This window comes from Pleurodeles waltl, chromosome 6, assembly GCF_031143425.1.
Source record: "Pleurodeles waltl isolate 20211129_DDA chromosome 6, aPleWal1.hap1.20221129, whole genome shotgun sequence".
In the NCBI taxonomy this organism is placed as follows: domain Eukaryota; kingdom Metazoa; phylum Chordata; class Amphibia; order Caudata; family Salamandridae; genus Pleurodeles; species Pleurodeles waltl.
This window is the reverse complement of record NC_090445.1, coordinates 130,969,790-130,994,121: the sequence shown is the minus strand read 5'-3', so window position 1 is coordinate 130,994,121 and position 24,332 is coordinate 130,969,790. Positions and strand designations below refer to the sequence as shown.

The 24,332-nt window shown below is 42.8% G+C and overlaps 1 protein-coding gene across 1 annotated transcript in view; it reads right to left on the bottom strand.

Annotated features, from left to right (window-relative positions):
- The window catches only part of CALCOCO2 (calcium binding and coiled-coil domain 2), a 433,408-nt gene that overhangs the window by 400,160 nt on the left and 8,916 nt on the right, over positions 1–24,332 (bottom strand). The window contains exon 3 of the mRNA XM_069242013.1: positions 5,883–5,939. Coding sequence (XP_069098114.1) covers positions 5,883–5,939 — 57 coding nt within the window. The remainder of the gene's footprint in view (positions 1–5,882; positions 5,940–24,332) is intronic.

The window sequence follows — 24,332 nt, the reverse complement described above, 5'->3', positions numbered from 1 at the left end:
AGGGGCTTCAGAATTAAGGTACAAATCCCACAGTAACCAATCAGAGTGCAACTATATAATATTGCTTCTCCTAGAGGACATCTAAAGGACGTCTCAGCCCCTTTCCTTGGGGCTAGGTGTCTGTGACAATCCTCTTAATTCCTCTTTTCTATTCTGCTGTTGGGCACTGCCTAAAACTCAACAATGAACTTAACTGAACTCAGTCCTCATCAAGAGTGGTCACAAAATAATACCGCCTTTCATCACCATAAACATGGTAATAATGTGGGAGGGAAACAACATGCCCTGAATTAACATAAAACATTTGCAAGAAGAAACAACTATTTTGCATAAACGGTGAAATAATCCTTGCCTCCATGTTAATAGAACTGAACCATTCTTATTTGGAAGCTAGGACATTTTATATTCTTATTTAGTTTCGTAGAAAAGATTATGCTGGTTTATCGCTTACTCAACACCAAATAAGCAAACTCAGTAATGAGCTTCCATAAAAACTCTTAAATGTAAATCCCATCAGTCAATATGCTGATCACGTGACATCTTGCAATGCAGCTCTTTTATGAAAGATCTTGTTGCTATACCTACTTAAAACGAGTGAGCACCAAATATTGCCATATTTGTACTATCTTCAGATTGCATCTTACAGATGTTGCAGAGGATCGGGGCAAAGTGATTCCTGAAACATATTGGGATCTATCTTGAACCCTCAGTTCGAATTCTCTCAGTTTCTCTTTATAAACCTTTAGCCATGTGATCATACATAAACCTGGACTCCCCGGAAAGCCCTATGAACTCAGTTGGCACTAGATTTAGTCCCTCAAGACATGGCAAAGGTAATCACTTATGTTGTAAACATTCTTCCTTCAAAAGCATAACTAATTTGGCACACAACTGCTTCCGATAAAGATCTTAGTTTGCAAGCTGTGCATCAAAACAGTCAACATATCATTGATGTACCTCAGGTTAAGAATAGTGTGTCTCTGGGTGTATTGATAAATGAATTGCTTTCAACAACTTGCACACTACTACCGAATGTTCTTCTTTCACATTTTAGGCCAAATGTTGATGACCTCCAAAATAGGTGGGCCAGTAAGACTGTACATAATGTGATGGATTTCTTTTGGAGTCCTGGTCACCTCTGTCATCTGTTGCCTTCCATTCCCAGGAGTATGTAGAGATCTGGGGAAAGAGCCACCCACCCACAAACAGAGAACAATGCCAGGTGTCTTGCCAAGTGTGTACACCAAACGAATCACAACTCTCAAAATGTACACTGGACACTGCTGTCAAGAAGGGGTGAGCAGTGTGTCTCTGGTCGCCCTGAGCCCAGAGGCCAGGTCAGTGCCTATAACACGTCTGGTGTGAGGGTCGGGAAAGGGCTGGATCTGCACTAGTCTGTCCTTTGCATCTTTTATCTTTCTGAACCAATCACTCATATCACAGGTAAACCCCTACCAGCCCTCAAGGAATAATGATCAATGAACATATTGATGATGACTGATTAAACCCCAGCATTAATAGACTCTATGGTTTCTTCTTTGTCTTGTTTTGTTTCTCCCGAAGGAATTGCTGCTAAACCCTAAGATGCCTTACAATTACACCAACCTCGAGGAAGACAACCATGGGACAAGTATATACCCTTTTTGCCAAGGACTCCGTTTCTTTTTTTTCCATCCTCGTCTATATTTGTTCACAAACACACTGACAAAAACACATGTTAAAGAAATTGATAAAATCCATAACAGTCTTTTTACTGGTGTCACCCCCTCTACATTTCCATATGATAGCTCAACCTTAAACAAGAGGCTTGTCGTATGAGAAAGAAAGTGCGCTTCAAAAGGCCTGCCATAGTCCCCTGAAATGCACGTGATCAATAATAATTGGCCTGACTGCTATAGTTCCTGAGCGTTCAAGATGTTTGTTACAGAGTGTGGAGAAACCATTGGAGAATCCTAGGAAAGTTTAAGAAGACCTGGAAACCAAACTTATGAATTCTAGAGTGCGGTCACTCGGATCAACCTCTCACCGTATCTCCTGCATGATTATCCACTTAATCGTCAAAGATAGGGTAAAAGCAAAACAGACTTCCCTTCCAACCCTGAAGGAAGGAGAATAATTATTCCATTTTCTGTGAACCACAAATTTCCAACATTTTCTGAAAAACTCTGACCCAGCTTTCAAACGCCTGTATCCTCTAGAAAAGGAGAATCCTAATCTCGCTGTGCCCGACAGATATTCTGCAGTCACTCACAATTTTTTCTCAGAGTAAAAATATCAGAATTAGTTTGTATGCTTCTGCAACAGCTTAGATTTCATAACCTCATAAGTTTATCTACTCAATTATAAAGATAATTGTCCATCTTCAACAGAGTGCAACATTCTGTCTAATTTAGAATTGGGCATTTCACTGCAAACAAACCAAACTCTTCATTTTACCATTTTCCTCAGGTCACTAGACCTGAATCTGCATAACCTGCTTGGAAGTGATGATATTATTACATCTGGAGAGGACCTAAATATGGCCATGCCACCCATGTATCCCATAGACTAATCACCACTGGATCTACTGTTTGGCTACTTTGCTCAATTCCAGCACATATGCCTAAAAGAGACCCTTGCAATGGTCTAATATTGTGAGTGTGTAAGGTTGTTAATTATCACAAAAGCATTCCCAATTCTCTCTTGATCATTTTTGTTAACCTAAAGGGAATCTAGAGGGTTGTATGAACCTCAGAAGGCTATTGTGAACCCCCAAAAAGTCTCTCTCTTTGGCAACAGGCCTGATTTTGGGCATTGGCTATGAAACCCAAATGTTAGAGGAGAGATTAGTGCATGAACAATCAGCTTTATCAGCTAGGTGAAACAAGGAGGGAATGATGATGGCCAGAAATGGAGCATTGTAAACTGCGGGGTCAGCGTTTAATCCTGCACTCACCAATTTGGCGACCACATCTTTCCATGTAAAAATGGTAGTTTTTGTGTGTTTACTGTCAGAACATGTGAAATGCATATCCTGCCCATGTCATATGTTGCACCCTGCCTTAGGACTCGGTAATCCTGCCAGAGGGGTGCATTACACAGATGTACAGGGGAAATAGTGACTTTGCCATTGCCTTCAATGGCAAAGTCATGCTAGCAATGCACAACTGCTCTTCTGGTCTGCAGTGGCGGACCAGAGGGGCTTGTTTTACATGGGAGACCTCCATGGTGGCACAATCAGTGCTGCAAGCCCTGGGATACCCCTCTGACTTATATGCCCTAGGGACCAGGGTACCATATAGTAGGGGCTTACAGGTAAGTTAGCCATTTCCAGATGGCTACAGCCAAATCGACATACACTTTAGGATCGCACTCTCACAGTTGAAAAACCTGCAGTATCAGTCGTAAAACTTGGGGGTGACCATACAAAAAGAGGAATGCACCTATAAATCTAATAACAAAGAAAGTGCTATGGAACCCAATACACTTATCTTATTTCAGTATTCAATTACAAACATACTTAATGTAATATATTTCAAATACCTTTCTTTCAAATACCCTTACCAGTTGTAACAGTAAGTATATAAAGTAAGAAAAGGGAAATATACCACTATCAGCTGCTGAGTGGCAAACAAAAAGATGATGAGGTGGGGTCTGATAGATAAGATAATATATTGCTGGACTTGAATAGGTTACTCTAGTTTTATGGGATTCACAGTTTACTGAGCCTCATGGTTAAATAACTCTGCTATATTTTGAAGGCTAGTGTTTAAGACATTGTAAGAAGGTGCAGTGTAATCCTTGCCTCCTGTCTAGATACATAATTATTTTTCCTTTTTATGGCTCCAAGAGTTATTCATTAATAAAAAACGTAACCAAAGAGAAATAGGTTGGTTTACTATGTAACAACTCATGAAGAACAATTCCCAGTAACTGCCATCTCCTATATTCAAAGCAGCCAGAGTTACTTATCAGTAAATTCAAGGATGCAATCTTTGTCAACAATATGAGCTGCTGCCATGCAACACCTTCATTACATTTAATTACTTCTCTTTGCCACCAATTTCTGAAGCAAACTGCATCTAAACTATCACTTTATATGTATAAACCTTCATCAGTGGTTTCATTAACAAGTCATATTTTTGTTAAACCTCAACAGATTTTTTGATGCATGCAATGTAGCTGCTCCTACATTTACATTTATAATAGTTCAACGTTGGCGACTGAGGAGTTCAAAATAGTTATAAACCCTGAGTTATCCTATACACACCTGATCATCTTTCAATAGAGTTCACCCTTGGGCCACTCAAAAATTATTTGTAGAATAATAAATCATCATATTAGGTGTGTTCTGAGAACAGAAATGGAGAGTGGATGTAAAGCGGAGTAGAGAGAGTTGTAGAGAGACCTAGAGACACCTTTTTCTATATACATAAATTGGGACATAAAAAGAGATGTAAAGAGGGGTATACATAGAAATCTAGACAGATGAAGAGGTGTCAGCACAAATATGTAGAGACTGATAGGTGCATACATAAGGCCTAGCTTCAGAGAGGTGAATATGAGGAAGCAGAGAAATACCCCAATGAAAGATGATGTCAAGTATAAAATGTGTAGAAAAGATGACTGTGATGTGAACTGAGAAAAATGCAGAGGCAAAATGTATACTATAGAACAGATGTAGAGGGAGTAGCAGAGAGATACACACAGCATTGTCTATAAAGTGATACAAAGAGGTACAGGGATATCTGGAGGGAGGGATTTGTAGAGTTATGTGGAGAGGCAGCTATATGACATCTTCGATTAGCATGTATTTATATTACTGTACTCACAAGTCAGGGTGAAAATCATCATAGGATGTGTTTCTGGTATTGTGTTCTGATCCATCCTTGAAACTGTGTGCTGCGATATGAAAATTGAGCATTTGATTCAGCTTCAAGAGGGCCACAAGTCGTCATATTAAAATGATGGGTGCCATCTTACTCATTCAGTTGACAGAGTATGATTTTAGAGTAGAATTGGTGTGGCTAGAAGCCTCTACCCTTTTATGGTGCATCCTTTAGGCCGGTTGCCCAGCATGGTGAAAAGAGATAGAGAAGTCAAGCGTGAGAGATACAGAGCGGGCATGGAAAGAGCAAGAGAGAAAGAGGCAAATGTGCAGAGAAAGGAGGCGGTATAAGGCAACCTGCCAGTATTCAGATTAGATGGAGAGGGAAATTACTTAGCTAGACAGAAAGATATGAAGAGATGAAAATATATGTAGAAGGCTTCAGAAAGCCAGTGAAATAGTCTGGGAGAGATACATACAACAACATATATGGAGAGAATGGGTGAAAGATGAAGAGACCTATAGAGACAAGGAAAGACTGGAAAATGGGCGGTGATTCACAGAGGCAGAAAAACAAAGCAAGAGCTGCATTTGTGGAAAGAAAAAAGTGTAGATAGAGAAATTTACAGAAAGCTAGAAAGAGACAAAGACTGAAATGTAGAGACAGCAGGCCTGAGTAGCACATACCAAACACTGTGGGGAGGAGCTCTCTGAATAAATACACTGGGGAGTGGGACAAAGAACTCCCGTAGATGAAATCAGGTCTGGTCAGTAGGAGATATCATGGGTAGCAAAAGAAATGGAAGATGGGCATTGGGACTTGGTTAGGTGATTAACTGAGAAGCCCATTGAGCTTTCGTAGCGGAAAAGCTCAGTGATCTCTCGCTAGTGCACATTTCATCTCTGTCCAAGGCTGGTAGAAAGGAACCTGAGCACTGTATCCTTACTCCTGCTCGGAAGTGTGGCACGAGAGGTGATCGTCAAACACTTGGCTTTCTAATTCACTGTAGGTCATATGACACACAGGGCACCCCAGGGACTGTGCAATCTGATCATGTGCAATCTGATTATGTACCTCCACCCGGTCTCCAGAGACATCATCTTCATGCTGCAGGCGTTTTTCAGCACTGACCTAAAAGACAAACCCAAAACTAATTAACCAACATATAATATAAGAGTACAGAAGAATGAAATTAAAAAAATATTTTTAAAAATGCAGTGTGAAAGTTTTTTCTCTATTCTGGTGGCTACATCAATCATACTGTGACAGTTATAGTGGCCTGTAGTATTGTGTGTAGTTCAGTGAATCCAAACCAAGAAGCATCACCTGATTGTCCAGTTGTTGTGGCAACGTCTAGAATATTATGTTGAGTTATGGAGACCAACCCTGAATAATTATTATGTGCAGTTCTAGAAACCACTGGAGAGGCACTCATAGAATCCCCTTTCACTCATCCACCATGTACCTTTACCACATGTAACTTTGTTTACCACAGACTCACCACAACAAATCCCACCAATAGAAAAACTACTATACCTTTGTGAAAATGCACTCAGCAAAGCCCACTCAGCCACTTCAAGTAGGCTGACACTATCATCATGCACAACCTCAATACTCTCTTTAGCACATAAAGGCGACTTGCCCATACCTCATACCTCCTGATACATTCTCGAGGTCCGCAATGCGCTTGACAAAACATACAGCATCTTGATCAAACACCTAAGATGGCCAATCATTCATCCATAAAAGAGCACAGTCATGTGTCATGCAAGCAGTACATCAATCATCTTGTTTCAATGCCTCACTTTCCCACTTTCCCTTCTTTCTGGCACGCGTTTCCTACTTTATCCTCTCGGAACTTTGAGCAGATATGATGTCACAAATATGTTTTTCCACCATGCAAGATTCCTATCTGAAAATTAAAACCACCTAGGAAGACAAACCTCTAAGATGAAAGAAGGCCTCATCCGTACAAAGGGACATGTCCAACAAAAAGTAAGCACCACCCCAAGAAACAGAATATGCTGGACGTATTTTGTTTTTGCTGTTTTCATAAGTGCTTCACTGTTGGACCCTAGCTCTTGGGTTGCCCGTAGTCTAGTCCACTATAACAATGCTTTCAGCTTCCGTGGAAAAGTGAAGGGGCGCTTTTTGGACCTCACCCTGGCACTATATAAGAGACTAATCTCGAGGGGCTGGAAAGCTGCGGGTTGTCCTTTACTGACTGTCTGGGAGAATGATACATTAACGTGGGCTAGAGCTGAATTACAGGTCCTAAAAGCAGAAGAAGCCAGGAGTATCCGCCGGGTTCCCATAGCTCCGGGGTGGGAGAACTTAGTGACGAATTGGGAGAGTATAATTAGGAGATTGGTGAACCCAGCAAGAGAAATCAGCGACTCCCAACCCACGCCGAGATCGGTGCCAGGCGATTGTAGCACATAGATAGGCGCCCAGAACAAACCCGACCTCCACGTGGCTTTCATTAAGTGTAGAGGCCTGAAGGCAGCTGGGCCGTGGATCCCCACCTCGCCATCGAACATGATAGGCAGTGTGCGTGCCCCTCCGTCTACACGGCGCGTCCCTGCGCCCTGGGCCGATATCACCCCCTGCTTAAAATTAAAATAAAAAAAAATAAAAAAATGGATCTGGCATAGCACCTTCAGTTCAACAACTATAAAAATGATTTGCACATAGCCGCATGGTTGGCCCTGTGTGGCCTGTTCTTTTCTTTTCCCGCCTCTTCCTCCTTCCTCCCACACCCAACTGGGTGGCACCTAACCCTCTACATCATCATTCCAAGTTACAAGGAAGAAGGGGTTTAAACCTGTTGCTTGACTATTGCTTATGCAGAACAAAGAGCTGTAACAAAGAAAAGTGATTGAATAAGTAAAAGAGTAACTGGTTGAATAAAGAGAAATAAAACGACTGTTAATAAAGATCGAGCAATAAGCGAAAAAGTACAAAATAAGAAGCAGATATAAAAGTGCATGTGAAATGAATAAATATGTAACGTTGTAATAGCAAAATGTTAATAAAAATATATTCAAAAAAAAAAACAATGCTTTCAGCTGTACCACTAGTTCAATGTTAGTGAATCGTAGTTCTTAGTAGTGAGGCAAATTCGGTTTGGTTTTAGGTAAACTTAAGAGAATTTTAAGAACATTTAGAAAATGAAAGATCAATTTTTTGTGCCTTGCCACTGAAAGGGAGGGGAAATCTTTCAGATTTCAGTCACTCCACCTTGAGACATCACCAGTAACTCTTGATTACTTTCATAGACTTGATTATTTTGGGAGTAGGGGTTCCGTTGAAGCACCCTTTAAGGTTGGCGGTTGTCACAGCGGAAGGGAGTATATGGGATGGTGGTTTCAGGACAAGACTCACATTTTTTGCAAGTGGAGGCAGTCAAAACCTTCTTGTCTGTATTGTGTTACAATCGCAGGCCTCCATCAGTGATCTGGCTTGATGTTTTCACTGTTGATCCACAAATGATTCAGGCATTAAGTTAGTTCTTCCTTATTGGTTGTGGGTGGAGACATAGGGGCAGCACAGGAGAGATTTGCAAATGATGTATTGTGATCATTTGTTGTTTCTGAGATACTCAGGTGTTTCTTCTCATTTCTCATTTCCCCCATTCCCTTTCAACTGGTCTAATGGGATGGTGTTTATGATTAACCTAGAGGGTACTTAAGATAGATAGATAAATAAATACATAAATAAATATATATGTACATAGATATTATATATGTGTGTAATATATATATATATATATATATATATAACGTTCAACACTCCCTTCAATACCAGGAGAACCAGGACACCTCCATTATGAAAATTCAGTTTATTTCAGCACAAAAATCCAACGCGTTTCGGCAACAGCCTTACTCATGGATACAACATTGCTAAAGTGCTCCACATAAATAACCCAAGTAAATAATAGACATAAACAACAGACAAGGCCTAATTCATTCAACAAAGGCACATATTGTAGCGACCATCTTTAACCCCTTCGCTGCCAGGCCTTTTCCCCCTCCTGTGCCAGGCCTTTTTTTGCCTATTTGGGGCAGTTCGCGCTTAGGCCCGCATAACTTTTTGTCCACATAAGCTAACCAAGCCAAATTTGCGTCCTTTTTTTCCAACATCCTAGGGATTCTGGAGGTACCCAGACTTTGTGGGTTCCCCTGAAAGAGGCCAAGAAATTGGCCAAAATACAGGGAAAATTTCGTTTTTTTCAAAAAAATTGGAAAAAGTGGCTGCAGAAGAAGGCTTGTGGTTTTTCCCCTGAAAATGGCATCAACAAAGGGTTTGCGGTGCTAAACTCAGCAGCTTCCCAGCTTTCAGGAACAGGCAGACTTGAATCAGAAAACCCAATTTTTCAACACAATTTTGGAATTTTTCTGGGACATACCCCATTTTTGCAATTTTTTGTGCTTTCAGCCTCCTTCCAGTCAGTGACAGAAATGGGCATGAAACCAATGCTGGATCCCAGAAACCTAAACATTTCTGAAACGTAGACACAATTCTGAACTCAGCAAGGGGTCATTTGTGTAGATCCTACAAGGGTTTCCTACAGAAAATAACAACTGAAAAAGAAAAATATTGAAATTTAGGTGAAAAAAACATAAATGTTTCTCTACGTTTTACTCTGTAACTTTTCCCTGCAATGTCAGATTATCGAAAGCAATATACCGTTACGTCTGCTGGACTCCTCTGGTTGCGGGGATATATAGGGCTTGTAGGTTCATCAAGAACCCGAGGAACCCAGAGCCAATAAATGAGCTGCACCCTGACGTGCGTTTTCATTCTATACTGGGTATACAGCAATTCATTTGCTGAAATATAAAGAGTAAAAAATTGCTATCAAGAAAACCTTTGTATTTCCAAAAAGGGCACAAGATAAGGTGTTGAGGAGCAGTGGTTATTTGCACATCTCTGAATTCCGGGGTGACCATACTAGCATGTGAATTACAGGGCTTTTCTCAAATAGATGTCTTTTTTACAAACTCTCCTATATTTGGAAGGAAAAAATGTAGAGAAAGACAAGGGGCAATAACACTTGTTTTGCTAATCTATGTTCCCCCAAGTCTCCCGATAAAAATGATACCTCACTTGTGTGGGTAGGCCTAGCGCCCGCGACAGGAAACGCCCCAAAGCGCAACGTGGACACATCCAAATTTTTGGAAGAAAACAGAGGTGTGTTTTGCGAAGTGCCTACCTGTAGATTTTGGCCTCTAGCTCAGCCGGCACCTAGGGAAACCTACCAAACCTGTGCATTTCTGAAAACTAGAGACCTAGGGGAATCCAAGGAGGGGTGACTTGCAGGGCTCGGACCAGGTTCTGTTACCCCGAATCCTTTGCAAACCTCAAAATTTGGCTAAAAAAACACATGTTCCTCACATTTCTGTGGCAGAAAGTTCTGGAATCTGAGAGGAGCCATAAATTTCCTTTCACCCAGCGTTCCCCCAAGTCTCCCAATAAAAATGATACCTCACTTGTGTGGGTAGGCCTAGCGCCCGCGACAGGAAACGCCCCAAAGCGCAACGTGGACACATCCAAATTTTTGGAAGACAACAGAGGTGTTTTTTGCGAAGTGCCTACCTGTAGATTTTGGCCTCTAGCTCAGCCGGCACCTAGGGAAACCTACCAAACCTGTGCATTTCTGAAAACTAGAGACCTAGGGGAATCCAAGGAGGGGTGACTTGCGGGGCTCGGACCAGGTTCTGTTACCCAGAATCCTTTGCAAACCTCAAAATTTGGCTAAAAAAACACATGTTCCTCACATTTCTGTGTCAGAAAGTTCTGGAATCTGAGAGGAGCCACAAATTTCCTTCCACCCAGCGTTCCCCCAAGTCTCCCGATAAAAATGATACCTCACTTGTGTGGGTAGGCCTAGCGCCCGCTACAGGAAACGCCCCAAAGCGCAACGTGGACACATCCAAATTTTTGGAAGAAAACAGAGGTGTTTTTTGCGAAGTGCCTACCTGTAGATTTTGGCCTCTAGCTCAGCCGGCACCTAGGGAAACCTACCAAACCTGTGCATTTCTGAAAACTAGAGACCTAGGGGAATCCAAGGAGGGGTGACTTGCGGGGCTCGGACCAGGTTCTGTTACCCAGAATCCTTTGCAAACCTCAAAATTTGGCTAAAAAAACACATGTTCCTCACATTTCTGTGGCAGAAAGTTCTGGAATCTGAGAGGAGCCATAAATTTCCTTTCACCCAGCGTTCCCCCAAGTCTCCCAATAAAAATGATACCTCACTTGTGTGGGTAGGCCTAGCGCCCGCGACAGGAAACGCCCCAAAGCGCAACGTGGACACATCCAAATTTTTGGAAGACAACAGAGGTGTTTTTTGCGAAGTGCCTACCTGTAGATTTTGGCCTCTAGCTCAGCCGGCACCTAGGGAAACCTACCAAACCTGTGCATTTCTGAAAACTAGAGACCTAGGGGAATCCAAGGAGGGGTGACTTGCGGGGCTCGGACCAGGTTCTGTTACCCAGAATCCTTTGCAAACCTCAAAATTTGGCTAAAAAAACACATGTTCCTCACATTTCTGTGGCAGAAAGTTCTGGAATCTGAGAGGAGCCACAAATTTCCTTCCACCCAGCGTTCCCCCAAGTCTCCCGATAAAAATGATACCTCACTTGTGTGGGTAGACCTAGCGCCCGCTACAGGAAACGCCCCAAAGCGCAACGTGGACACATCCAAATTTTTGGAAGAAAACAGAGGTGTTTTTTGCGAAGTGCCTACCTGTAGATTTTGGCCTCTAGCTCAGCCGGCACCTAGGGAAACCTACCAAACCTGTGCATTTCTGAAAACTAGAGACCTAGGGGAATCCAAGGAGGGGTGACTTGCGGGGCTCGGACCAGGTTCTGTTACCCAGAATCCTTTGCAAACCTCAATATTTGGCTAAAAAAATACATTTTCCTCACATTTCTGTGGCAGAAAGATCTGGAGTCTGAGAGGAGCCAAAAATTTCCTTTCACCCAGCGTTCCCCCAAGTCTCCCGATAAAAATGATACCTCACTTGTGTGGGTAGGCCTAGCGCCCGCGACAGGAAACGCCCCAAAGCGCAACGTGGACACATCCAAATTTTTGGAAGACAACAGAGGTGATTTTTGCGAAGTGCCTACCTGTAGATTTTGGCCTCTAGCTCAGCCGGCACCTAGGGAAACTTACCAAACCTGTGCATTTCTGAAAACTAGAGACCTAGGGGAATCCAAGGAGGGGTGACTTGCGGGGCTCGGACAAGGTTCTGTTACCCAGAATCCTTTGCAAACCTCAAAATTTGGCTAAAAAAACACATGTTCCTCACATTTCTGTGGCAGAAAGATCTGGAATCTGAGAGGAGCCAAGAATTTCCTTTCACCCAGCGTTCCCCCAAGTCTCCCGATAAAAATGATACCTCACTTGTGTGGGTAGGCCTAGCGCCCGCGACAGGAAACGCCCCAAAGCGCAACGTGGACACATCCAAATTTTTGGAAGACAACAGAGGTGATTTTTGCGAAGTGCCTACCTGTAGATTTTGGCCTCTAGCTCAGCAGGCACCTAGGGAAACCTACCAAACCTGTGCATTTCTGAAAACTAGAGACCTAGGGGAATCCAAGGAGGGGTGACTTGCGGGGCTCGGACCAGGTTCTGTTACCCAGAATCCTTTGCAAACCTCAAAATTTGGCTAAAAAAACACATGTTCCTCACATTTCTGTGTCAGAAAGTTCTGGAATCTGAGAGGAGCCACAAATTTCCTTCCACCCAGCGTTCCCCCAAGTCTCCCGATAAAAATGATACCTCACTTGTGTGGGTAGGCCTAGCGCCCGCTACAGGAAATGCCCCAAAGCGCAACGTGGACACATCCACATTTTTGGAAGAAAACAGAGGTGTTTTTTGCGAAGTGTCTATCTGTAGATTTTGGCCTCTAGCTCAGCCGGCACCTAGGGAAACCTACCAAACCTGTGCATTTCTGAAAACTAGAGACCTAGGGGAATCCAAGGAGGGGTGACTTGCGGGGCTCGGACCAGGTTCTGTTACCCAGAATCTTTTGCAAACCTCAAAATTTGGCTAAAAAACATATTTTCCTCACATTTCGGTGACAGAAAGTTCTGGAATCTAAGAGGAGCCACAAATTTCCTTCCACCCAGCGTTCCCCCAAGTCTCCCGATAAAAATGGTACCTCACTTGTGTGGTTAGGCCCAGCGCCCGCGACAGGATATGCCCCAAAACACAACGTGGACACATCACAGAGAACAGAGCTGTTTTTTGCAAAGTGCCTACTTGTAGATTTTGCCCTCTAGCTCAGCCGGCACCTAGGGAAACCTACCAAACCTGTTCATTTTTGAAAACTAGAGACCTAGGGGAATCCAAGGAGGGGTGACTTGTGGGGATCGGACCAGGTTCTGTTACCCAGAATCCTTTGCAAACCTCAAAATTTGGCTAAAAAAACACATGTTCCTCACATTTCGGTGACAGAAAGTTCTGGAATCTGAGAGGAGCCACAAATTTCCTTCCACCCAGCGTTCCCCCAAGTCTCCCGATAAAAATGATACCTCACTTGTGTGGGTAGGCCTAGCGCCCGCGACAGGAAATGGCCCAAAACACAACCTGGACACATCACATTTTTTCATAGAAAACAGGGCCTACCTGTGGATTTTGGCCTCTAGCTCAGCCGGCACCTGGGGAAACCTAGCAAACCAGCGCATTTTTGAAAACTAGAAACCCAGGGGAATCCAAGATGGGGTGAATTGTGGGGCTCTGACCAGGTTCTGTTACCCAGAATCCTTTGCAAACCTCAAAATTTGGCTAAAAAAACATGTTTTCCTCACATTTCAGTGACAGAAAGTTCTGGAATCTGAGAGGAGCCACAAATTTCCTTCCACCTAGCGTTCCCCCAAGTCTCCCGATAAAAATGATACCTCACTGGTGTGGGTAGGCGTAGCGCCCGCGACAGGAAATGGCCCAAAACACAACGTGGACACATCACATTTTTTCATAGAAAACAGTGCCTACCTGTGGATTTTGGCCTCTAGCTCAGCCGGGCCTAGGGGGGGCAGAAATGGCCTAAAATACATTTGTCCCCCACCCCCCAACCCCCCTGCCCCCCGGGAGCGACCCTTGTCTATGGGGTCGCCCCCCCTTGCGTGACATTGGTGCCAAAAAAAAAATCCCCGGTGCCTAGTGGTTTCTGCCCCCCTTGGGGGCAGATTGACCTACAATCGGCCAATCTGCCCCCAAGGGGGGCAGAAATGGTCTAAATACCATTTGCCCCCCAGGGGAGCGACCCTTGCCTAATGAGTCGCTCCCCATCTCTACAAAAACAAACAAACAAAAAAAAAACCACAAAAAAAACAATTTGCCCTGGCGCCTAGAGGTTTCTGCCCCCCCCGGGGGCAGATCGGCCTAATACCAATAGGCCGATCTGCCCCCAGGGGGGGCAGAAATGGCCTAAAATAAATTTGCCCCCCAACCCCCCCGGGGAGCGACCCTTGCCTGCAAGGTCGCTCCCCTTGCGTGACGGCGCAAAAAAAAGATCCCTGGTGCCTAGTGGTTTCTGCCCCCCTTGGGGGCAGATTGACCTACAATCGGCCAATCTGCCTCCAAGGGGGGCAGAAATGGTCTAAATACAATTTGCCCCCCAGGGGAGCGACCCTTGCCTAATGCGTCGCTCCCCATCTCTAAAAAAACAAACAAACAAAAAAAAAACCACACAAAAAACTATTTGCCCAGGCGCCTAGAGGTTTCTGCCCCCCCTGTGGGCAGATCGGCCTAATACCAATAGGCCGATCTGCCCCCAGGGGGGGCAGAAATGGCCTAAAATAAATTTGCCCCCCTCACCCCCCCCCCGTGGAGTGACCCTTGCCTACAAGGTCGCTCCCCTTGCGTGACGGCGCAAAAAAAAGATCCCTGGTGCCTAGTGGTTTCTGCCCCCTTGGGGGCAGATTGACCTAAAATCGGCCGATCTGCCCCCAAAGCGGGCAGAAATGGCCTAAATACAATTTGCCCCTCCAGGGGAGCGACCCTTGCCTAAGGGGACGCTCCCCATCTGTAAAACACAACAACAACAAAAATCCCTGGTGCCTAGTGGTTTCTGCCCCCCGTGGGGGCAGATCGGCCTAATAAAAATAGGCTGATCTGCCCCATGGGGGGCAGAAATGGCCTAAAATAAATTTGCCCCCCAAGGGAACGACCCTTGCCTAAGGGGTCGCTCCCCTTACGTGAAAAACAAACAAACAAAAAAAACTCCCTGGTGTCTAGTGGTTTCTGCCCCCCTTGGGGGCAGATTGGCCTCATAAAAATAAGCCAATCTGCCCCCAAAGGGGGCAGAAATGGCCTAAATATAATTTCCGCCTATGGGAGCGACCCTTGCCTAAGGGGTCGCATCCCACACCTAAAAAACAAAAGAAAACAAATAAAAAAACAAAAACAAAAAAAAGTATCCCTGGTGTCTAGAGGTTTCTGCCCCCACTGGGGGCAGATCGGCCTAATAATAGGCCGATCTGCCCCCAGGGGGGGCAGAAAAGGCCTTAAAAAAAATGCCCCCCTGGGAGCGACCCTTGCCCAAGGGGTCGCTCCCTTCTGTCAATTTCATATAAAAAAAAAAAATCCCTGGTGTCTAGTGGGGTTTCAAAAGCCGGATTGCAAGCAATCCGGCTTTTGAAATCCTCGGAGAGACTTCAAAGGGAAGGAAATACATTTCCTTCCCTTTGAAGCCACTCCGGGCCTCCCCCATGTGATCGAAAGAGAAATGCTGAGCATTTCTCTTTCGATCGCGATAGAAGCTCTGCTTCCAGCGCGATGGGGGAGGTTGTGTGATTGTCAGCGCGCGCGCGCTGACATCACGGGGGGGGGTCGGGGGTTGAAGGGGAAGGGATTCCCCTGTCAGCCCTGACCTAGGGGGGTGGGGGGGCGGCCCTCGGGAGGAGCGCTAGCGCTTCTCCCGAGGGCAGCATTCAGGACGTAATGGTTACGTCCATGGCGCCACACAGGCGCTGCCATGGACGTAACCATTACGTCCGTGGCGGGGAAGGGGTTAAAGTGCACATTCAATTACAGTACATAGTAATTAGCAACTTGTTGGTCCCAAAGTTTGTTAAAAATCTCACGTAAAATTCTTTATATCAAAATTTAGTCAAAAGGATTAATCATGATGTTACTGTCCAACAGATAAAAGCTTATTACAAAATTCTAAAGTTGTAAAATTATTAAATTATAAATTATTCATTGTGACATTGGGATAAAATATCTGTATATATTTTCAAGTTAAAATCCAATATACTCAATATAAACATTAATAATTATACCCACGTCAAAATTACTACCATTAGATGTTATAACGCCCGAAGGGCAAACATACTCGTAAAAGGCTTCTATGGAGGAAATCCTATCATGTTAATGGTATCATTTCAGAATTTATTGACAACTCACTATATCCTACTTGTTTACTGAGACTTCTTTACCCAAGTGGGTAGACGTACCAACTCCGTTGTTATAAACAAACTACTACTGAAAGCCCAACCCCTAATACCTTAACAAATGAATATCCCAGTAAATCCAATGCTAAACCGTGTTTGTTGTACTAAACAATCACCACATTCCCAAAGTATTTTAAAATATGTCAGTTACCCTAGATGGATACTTAACTCTTCACTCGAGTTCAGCCATACTGGTTCCAATGACTCAAACTCTATTATATATTTGGATTCCAAGATGCGCAGCAACCTCTCTCTGTTGCCGCCCCTTTTGTTGATCCTAACTTGGTCAATAACTACAAACTTCAACAAATTTTCATTGCCAAAATGTTGAGTAAAGAAATGTCTAGCTACCGGGTAGTTTTTATCATAATTCTTAATAGCTCGTCTATGTTCCAGAACTCTTTTCTTCGCACTGTGTATCGTGCTCCCAACGTATAGTTTGTCACATGGGCAAATCAGACAGTAAACACAATAAGTTGGGTTACAATCGTAATTACCTCTAATTACAAAACTATCTATTCTTCCTGGAACATTCAATGTCTTACAATTATTGCTAGTTCTGCAGGCTTTGCATTTCATGCAGCAGGCAAAACCCCCTACTCTGGTACTCTTGACTTGTCCCTTCAATGTTACATCATTGCGACATAGATTATCCTTGAGAGATCTATTCCTCCTAAAAGTTATTTGGGGATTGTCACCAATCCAATTATTCAGAATAGGGTCGGTCTGTAAAATATGCCAACTCTTGCTGAGAATGGAACGTATTTTGTAAGACTGATTGCTGAACGTTGTAATGAATCTGATCTAGTCATTGTCCTCCCTTTGACTCTTATTCGTCCCATATAGGACATTATCTCTTTTCAAAGTCTTGACTTTGCGTTTGGCTTGATCAATAACCTTAACCCCATACCCTCTGCTCCTGAACCTATTGCACATTACTTCACACTCCTGTTGAAAGTCAGATGTTTCACTACAGTTTCTCCGGGCTCTTAACAGCTCACCAAACGGAATGCTTCGAATTAAAGCCCCCGGGTGTGCACTATGGGCGCAAAGCAGGCTGTTGCCGGCCGTCACTTTCCAAAACAATTTGGATACCAATCTATTGCCCCTAACAGAAATTTCTACATCAAGGAACTCAATGCGACTTGAATCTAACTGTTCGGTAAATCTCAAATTGCATTCATTGTTGTTCAGATCCCGCACAAATTGCCTCGCTGCTTTTTCCTCACCCCTCCAGATTACAAAGATGTCGTCGATAAAGCGACACCATAGGACCACATTGGTATCGAATTGAGTAAATCCATCTGATATCTGTTCCTCCCACCAGCCCATAAACAAATTTGCATAGCTGGGGGCAAAACAAGTGCCCATAGCTGTCCCTTGCAACTGCTTGTACAAATGATTATCAAAGATGAACACATTGTTCTTAAGACAGAATTCAATCATAGTGCAAAGCATTTCTGAGTGAAAGAAAAAAGACAGTGACCTTGCTCTAAGGAAGTGTCTAATGGCTTTTACCCCCAAGTCATGATCTATACTGGTATAAAGGCTGGTCACATCTAAAGTTAATAATAGGAAATCATCCTCCCATTGGATGTCCTCAATGATTTTTAGGAAGTACGTGGTATCTTTCACATAGGAAGGTATTGATTCGACAAAGGGGCGTAGGAAATGATCAGTATATTTCGGTGTGTTTTCCAAAAGAGACTCAATAGCCGAAACTATAGGTCTTCCTGGTGGGCTAACCATATCTTTATGGATCTTAGGGAGGAGATACAATACTGGAATCTTCGGATGATCAACCTTGAGAAACAAAACTTTATCCCATGTTATCATGCCCTGATCTCTCCAATCCATAAGCATGTCATAGTATTTCTCATTCATTAATCTCACATCTCCCCAACTCACTTCCTCATAGCAACGGATGTCGCTGAGCTGTCTCACTCCTTCTGACACATAATTAATAGTGTCCTGTATAACTACATTGCCCCCCTTGTCAGATTGCCTAATGACAATAGTATGATCTTTCTTCAGTTCTTGGAGAGCTTGCCATTGCTCACCCGATAGATTATTGTTTTTTACATTCATCACACCATATCTCAGCTTCTTTACTTGCTTCGTCATTTCCCGTTCAAAAACATCAAGAGCGTCACAATGAATGGCAGGTAGAAAGGTAGATTTCGGTTTGAACTTGCTAGGACATGTGCCATCCAGGGCAATACCTGTTCCCATCAAGTTCAAAATAGGATCATCATGAGCATCCACCCCCTCACAAAGGTCCATTGCTGTATGTAGCACATCAATATCAGAAATACACAAGTTACTCACATTTTTCATTGCCCCCACTTCCTCATCATTTTTGACCTTAGTATGGTACCACTTTTTTAGTTTCAATTTTCTAATAAATTTGAAAGTGTCAATCCTAGTTTTGGTATAGCTAAAACAACTAGTTGGGCAGAAGGACAAGCCCAGAGATAGGAGGTCCTCTTCAACAGCAGACAAAACCCTGTTGGAGAGATTCACAACATCCATAGTTTTTACTTGCTTTTACTTGCGTGCACGAGGGCCTTGCGTCGTCTCCTACGCCCCCTCTCCTTGGCTTGTCTGTTCCTCTTCCTCTGACTCCTCGTCCTCTGCACCTCTGTGGGTGAGTTCCTTTGTGCTGTTCCATCCTCCCCTGGTTCAACAGTCTGAATTGCTTTAAAAAATTCAATCTGTCCACTTCTCTATCTGATATCGGAGCCCCCGACAAAACCGTATCAGGTACATCTGAGAGATTCCCATCTGAAATATCACTTTCCTCTTGTTCTTCAACCGGCTGACTTATTCGTTCAGTATCCCTCACGTTCATCTCGGTGATCTCCTCATTGTACATATGGTCATATTTCCGTTGAGAGGTTAAGATACGACCAGCTTGATAGTCCTTGAAGTCTCGTATGAATTTCCTTTGTTTTTTACCAGTGATTTCTTCCTCTAATTTACAGAGTTTTTTCTCTAAGTTCTTCATGTGCTCATCGAATGTTTCTTGCGTAACTAATGACAGTAGCTCCAATCTCACTTTTTCCATCTCCTCCAAGATTTTGCTCCTATCCTTTATTGCATATTTGGTTAATATACGTATCATATTCAATGAGCTTTGTTTTGAATTTTCAGCCCACTCCTCAAGCATTTCTAGATCAGGGTCATCGTAAGTTGGTATAGTATAAATCCTCAATCCCCTAGGGACACGTTCAACATCAATGTATCTTTGTAGTGATTCCACATCCCACCATTTAGACAATTCTTTTTTGTGCAATTTCTCCAACTTGTCATATAAAGTTTGTAGTTTTACTTCCACCTTCATATTACTACGACCGGGCTGAACACCAAGTCCCTCATCCATCTGGGTAAAAAATAATTTATCTGATTTCTCCTTTCGTCGTGCTTCCCATCCGGAAGCCATATTAGCTGAAATAAGTTGAATAATTACCGCAAAATAAACAAACACCAGTGTCTCTACTAATATTGTGGATGTGGGCAATACAGCGTCCAATCTGCTGTATTAACCACTCTGTTCCTGCACCCTACTATAATCAGGAAATGGATCTCGTCTAAGCAGTCTCAAAAACTCAATCACTTGTGGGTGAAGAATAGATAGTTTTGTTATTAGAGGTAATTACGATTGTAACACAACTTATTGTGTTTACTGTCTGATTAGCCCATGTGACAAACTATACGTTGGGAGCACGATACACAGTGCGAAGAAAAGAGTTCTGGAACATAGACGAGCTATTAAGAATTATGATAAAAACTACCCGGTAGCTAGACATTTCTTTACTCAACATTTTGGCAATGAAAATTTGTTGAAGTTTGTAGTTATTGACCAAGTTAGGATCAACAAAAGGGGCGGCAACAGAGAGAGGTTGCTGCGCATCTTGGAATCCAAATATATAATAGAGTTTGAGTCATTGGAACCAGTAGGGCTGAACTCAAGTGAAGAGTTAAGTATCCATCTAGGGTAACTGACATATTTTAAAATACTTTGGGAATGTGGTGATTGTTTAGTACAACAAACACGGTTTAGCATTGGATTTACTGGGATATTCATTTGTTAAGGTATTACGGGTTGGGCTTTCAGTAGTAGTTTGTTTATAACAACGGAGTTGGTACGTCTACCCACTTGGGTAAAGAAGTCTCAGTAAACAAGTAGAATATAGTGAGTTGTCAATAAATTCTGAAATGATACCATTAACATGATAGGATTTCCTCCAGAGAAGCCATTTACGAGTATGTTTGCCCTTCGGTCGTTATAACATCTAATGGTAGTAATTTTTACGTGGGTTTAATTATTAATGTTTATATTGAGTATATTGGATTTTAACTTGAAAATATATACAGATATTTTATCCCAATGTCACAATGAATAATTTATAATTTAATAATTTTACAACTTTAGAATTTTGTAATAAGCTTTTATCTGTTGGACAGTAACATCATGATTAATCCTTTTGACTAAATTTTGATATAAAGAATTTTACGTGAGATTTTTAACGAACTTTGGGACCAACAAGTTGCTAATTACTATGTACTGTAATTGAATGTGCACTTTAAAGATGGCCGCTACAATATGTGCCTTTGTTGAATGAATTAGGCCTTGTCTGTTGTTTATGTCTATGATTTACTTGGGTTATTTATGTGGAGCACTTTAGCAATGTTGTATCCATGAGTAAGGCTGTTGCCGAAACGCGTTGGATTTTTGTGCTGAAATAAACAGAATTTTCATAATGGAGGTGTCCTGGTTCTCCTGGTATTGAAGGGAGTGTTGAACGTTATATTAGGGCCTCTCGGAGCCCACCCGGGACCGCTGTGTTGTGCACCTGCATTCCGGGACTTGTGTACAAAGTATTGATTTGTAAATGCGGGAGCCCCTGCATTGAATCTATAACGGAGAAATGGACGCATACGCGATGCTAAGGAACACGATTGATGTGGGGAATTTGAAACTTTTACGCTCTGAATGAGACGTAATCAAGAGGATACGCAGGACGACGCGGTAAGCGGAAACACTGGGTAGCTGTACCGCTCAGACGCTGAACTCAGGAGAAGCCGCACGAGTGAGGTTTGGTTTCTTCTATTACCAAAGCCGGGAGCCTTTGGTGTGGTTGCGCGCTACGTTTGAATTATAGAAACACGGGGTGGTAGCGCACAATCGAGTGCGTCCGATCCCCGAGTAATTTTAAAAGCATGCATATTACTTGTGGAGTACAGTGTATTCGGAATTGGATAATAATTGTTCCTTGGACTTTGTGAGCAGTCGCGTAGTAACGGCGTTTTGCTGGCGACCTACTGTGCTAAGGGATGAACTGCACAAGTGAAGGCGTCTCTCTCATACAAGCAATTTGATAGTAGGACTTAAGCGCGTTACATTGTCTATATTAGACAACGATTAGTGGATCCCGGCCGCGAATACACCAACAGATTAACTCACATGGCTTCCAGTGCTGCTGTGATCTTGATGAGCCAATTGAGCCTCCATAGGAGGAATGAAGTGAACGAAAGGGGTATTGGCTTTGACAATGCAGGCATCTGTGGAATGGAGAAGATGTATCTTCTTGGGAATTTTTGAGTTTTGAATTGCCCACGCTCAATCAACCCACAAGTGATTGAATTTTTGAGACTGCTTAGACGAGATCCATTTCCTGATTGTAGTAGGGTGCAGGAACAGAGTGGTTAATACAGCAGATTGGACGCTGTATTGCCCACATCCAAAATATTAGTAGAGACACTGGTGTTTGTTTATTTTGAGGTAATTATTCAACTTATTTCAGCTAATATGGCTTCCGGATGGGAAGCACGACGAAAGGAGAAATCAGAGAAATTATTTTTTACCCAGATGGATGAGGGACTTGGTGTTCAGCCCGGTCGTAGTAATATGAAGGTGGAAGTGAAACTACAAACTTTATATGACAAGTTGGAGAAATTGCACAGAAAAGAATTGTCTAAATGGTGGGAGGTGGAATCACTACGAAGATACATTGATGTTGAACGTGTCCCTAGGGGATTGAGGATTTATACTATACCAACTTACGATGACCCTGATCCAGAAATGCTTGAGGAGTGGGCTGAAAATTTGAAACAAAGCTCATTGAATATGATACGTATATTAACCAAATATGCAATAAAGGATAGGAGCAAAATCTTGGAGGAGATGGAAAAAGTGAGATTGGAGCTACTGTCATTAGTTACGCAAGAAACATTCGATGAGCACATGAAGAACTTAGAGAAAAAACTCTGTAAATTAGAGGAAGAAATCACTGGTAAAAAACAAAGGAAATTCATACGAGACTTCAAGGACTATCAAGCTGGTCGTATCTTAACCTTTCAACGGAAATATGACCATATGTACAATGAGGAGATCACCGAGATGAACGTGAGGGATACTGAACGAATAAGTCAGCCGGTTGAAGAACAAGAGGAAAGTGATATTTCAGATGGGAATCTCTCGGATGTACCTGATACGGTTTTGTCGGGGGCTCCGATATCAGATAGAGAAGCGGACAGATCGAATTTTTTAAAGCAATTCAGACTGTTGAACCAGGGGAGGATGGAACAGCACAAAGGAACTCACCCACAGAGGGGCAGAGGACGAGGAGTCTGAGGAAGAGGAAGAGGAACAGACAAGCCAAGGAGAGGGGGCGTAGGAGACGACGCAAGGCCCTTGGGAGTGTTAACTCGTGCACGCAAGTAAAAACTATGGATGTTGTGAATCTCTCCAGCAGGGTGTTGTCTGCTGTTGAAGAGGACCTCCTATCTCTGGGCTTGTCCTTCTGCCCAACTAGTTGTTTTAGCTATACCCAAACTAGGATTGACACTTTCAAATTTATTAGAAAATTGAAACTAAAAAAGTGGTACCATACTAAGGTCAAAAATGATGAGGAAGTGGGGGCAATGAAAAATGTGAGTAACTTGTGTATTTCTGATATTGATGTGCTACATACAGCAATGGACCTTTGTGAGGGGGTGGATGCTCATGATGATCCTATTTTGAACTTGATGGGAACAGGTATTGCCCTGGATGGCACATGTCCTAGCAAGTTCAAACCAAAATCTACCTTTCTACTTGCCATTCATTGTGACGCTCTTGATGTTTTTGAACGGGAAATGACGAAGCAAGTAAAGAAGCTGAGATATGGTGTGATGAATGTAAAAAACAATAATCTATCGGGTGAGCAATGGCAAGCTCTCCAAGAACTGAAGAAAGATCATACTATTGTCATTAGGCAATCTGACAAGGGGGCAATGTAGTTATACAGGACACTATTAATTATGTGTCAGAAGGAGTGAGACAGCTCAGCGACATCCGTTGCTATGAGGAAGTGAGTTGGGGAGATGTGAGATTAATGAATGAGAAATACTATGACATGCTTATGGATTGGAGAGATCAGGGCATGATAACATGGGATGAATTTTTGTTTCTCAATGTTGATCATCCGAAGATTCCAGTATTGTATCTCCTCCCTAAGATCCATAAAGATATGGTTAGCCCACCAGGAAGACCTATAGTTTCGGCTATGGAGTCTCTTTTGGAAAACACATCAAAATATATTGATTATTTCCTACGCCCCTTTGTCGAATCAATACCTTCCTATGTGAAAGATACCACGTACTTCCTAAAAATCATTGAGGACATCCAATGGGAGGATGATTTCCTATTATTAACTTTAGATGTGACCAGCCTTTATACCAGTATAGATCATGACTTGGGGGTAAAAGCCATTTGACACTTACTTAGAGCAAGGTCACTGTCTTTTTTCTTTCATGCAGAAATGCTTTGCACTATGATTGAATTCTGTCTTAAGAACAATTTGTTCATCTTTGATAATCATTTGTACAAGCAGTTGCAAGGGACAGCTATGGGCACTTGTTTTGCCCCCAGCTATGCAAATTTGTTTATGGGCTGGTGGGAGGAACAGATATCAGATGGATTTACTCAATTCGATACCAATGTGGTCCTATGGTGTCGCTTTATCGAAGACATCTTTGTAACCTGGAGGGGTGAGGAATAAGCAGCGAGGCAATTTGT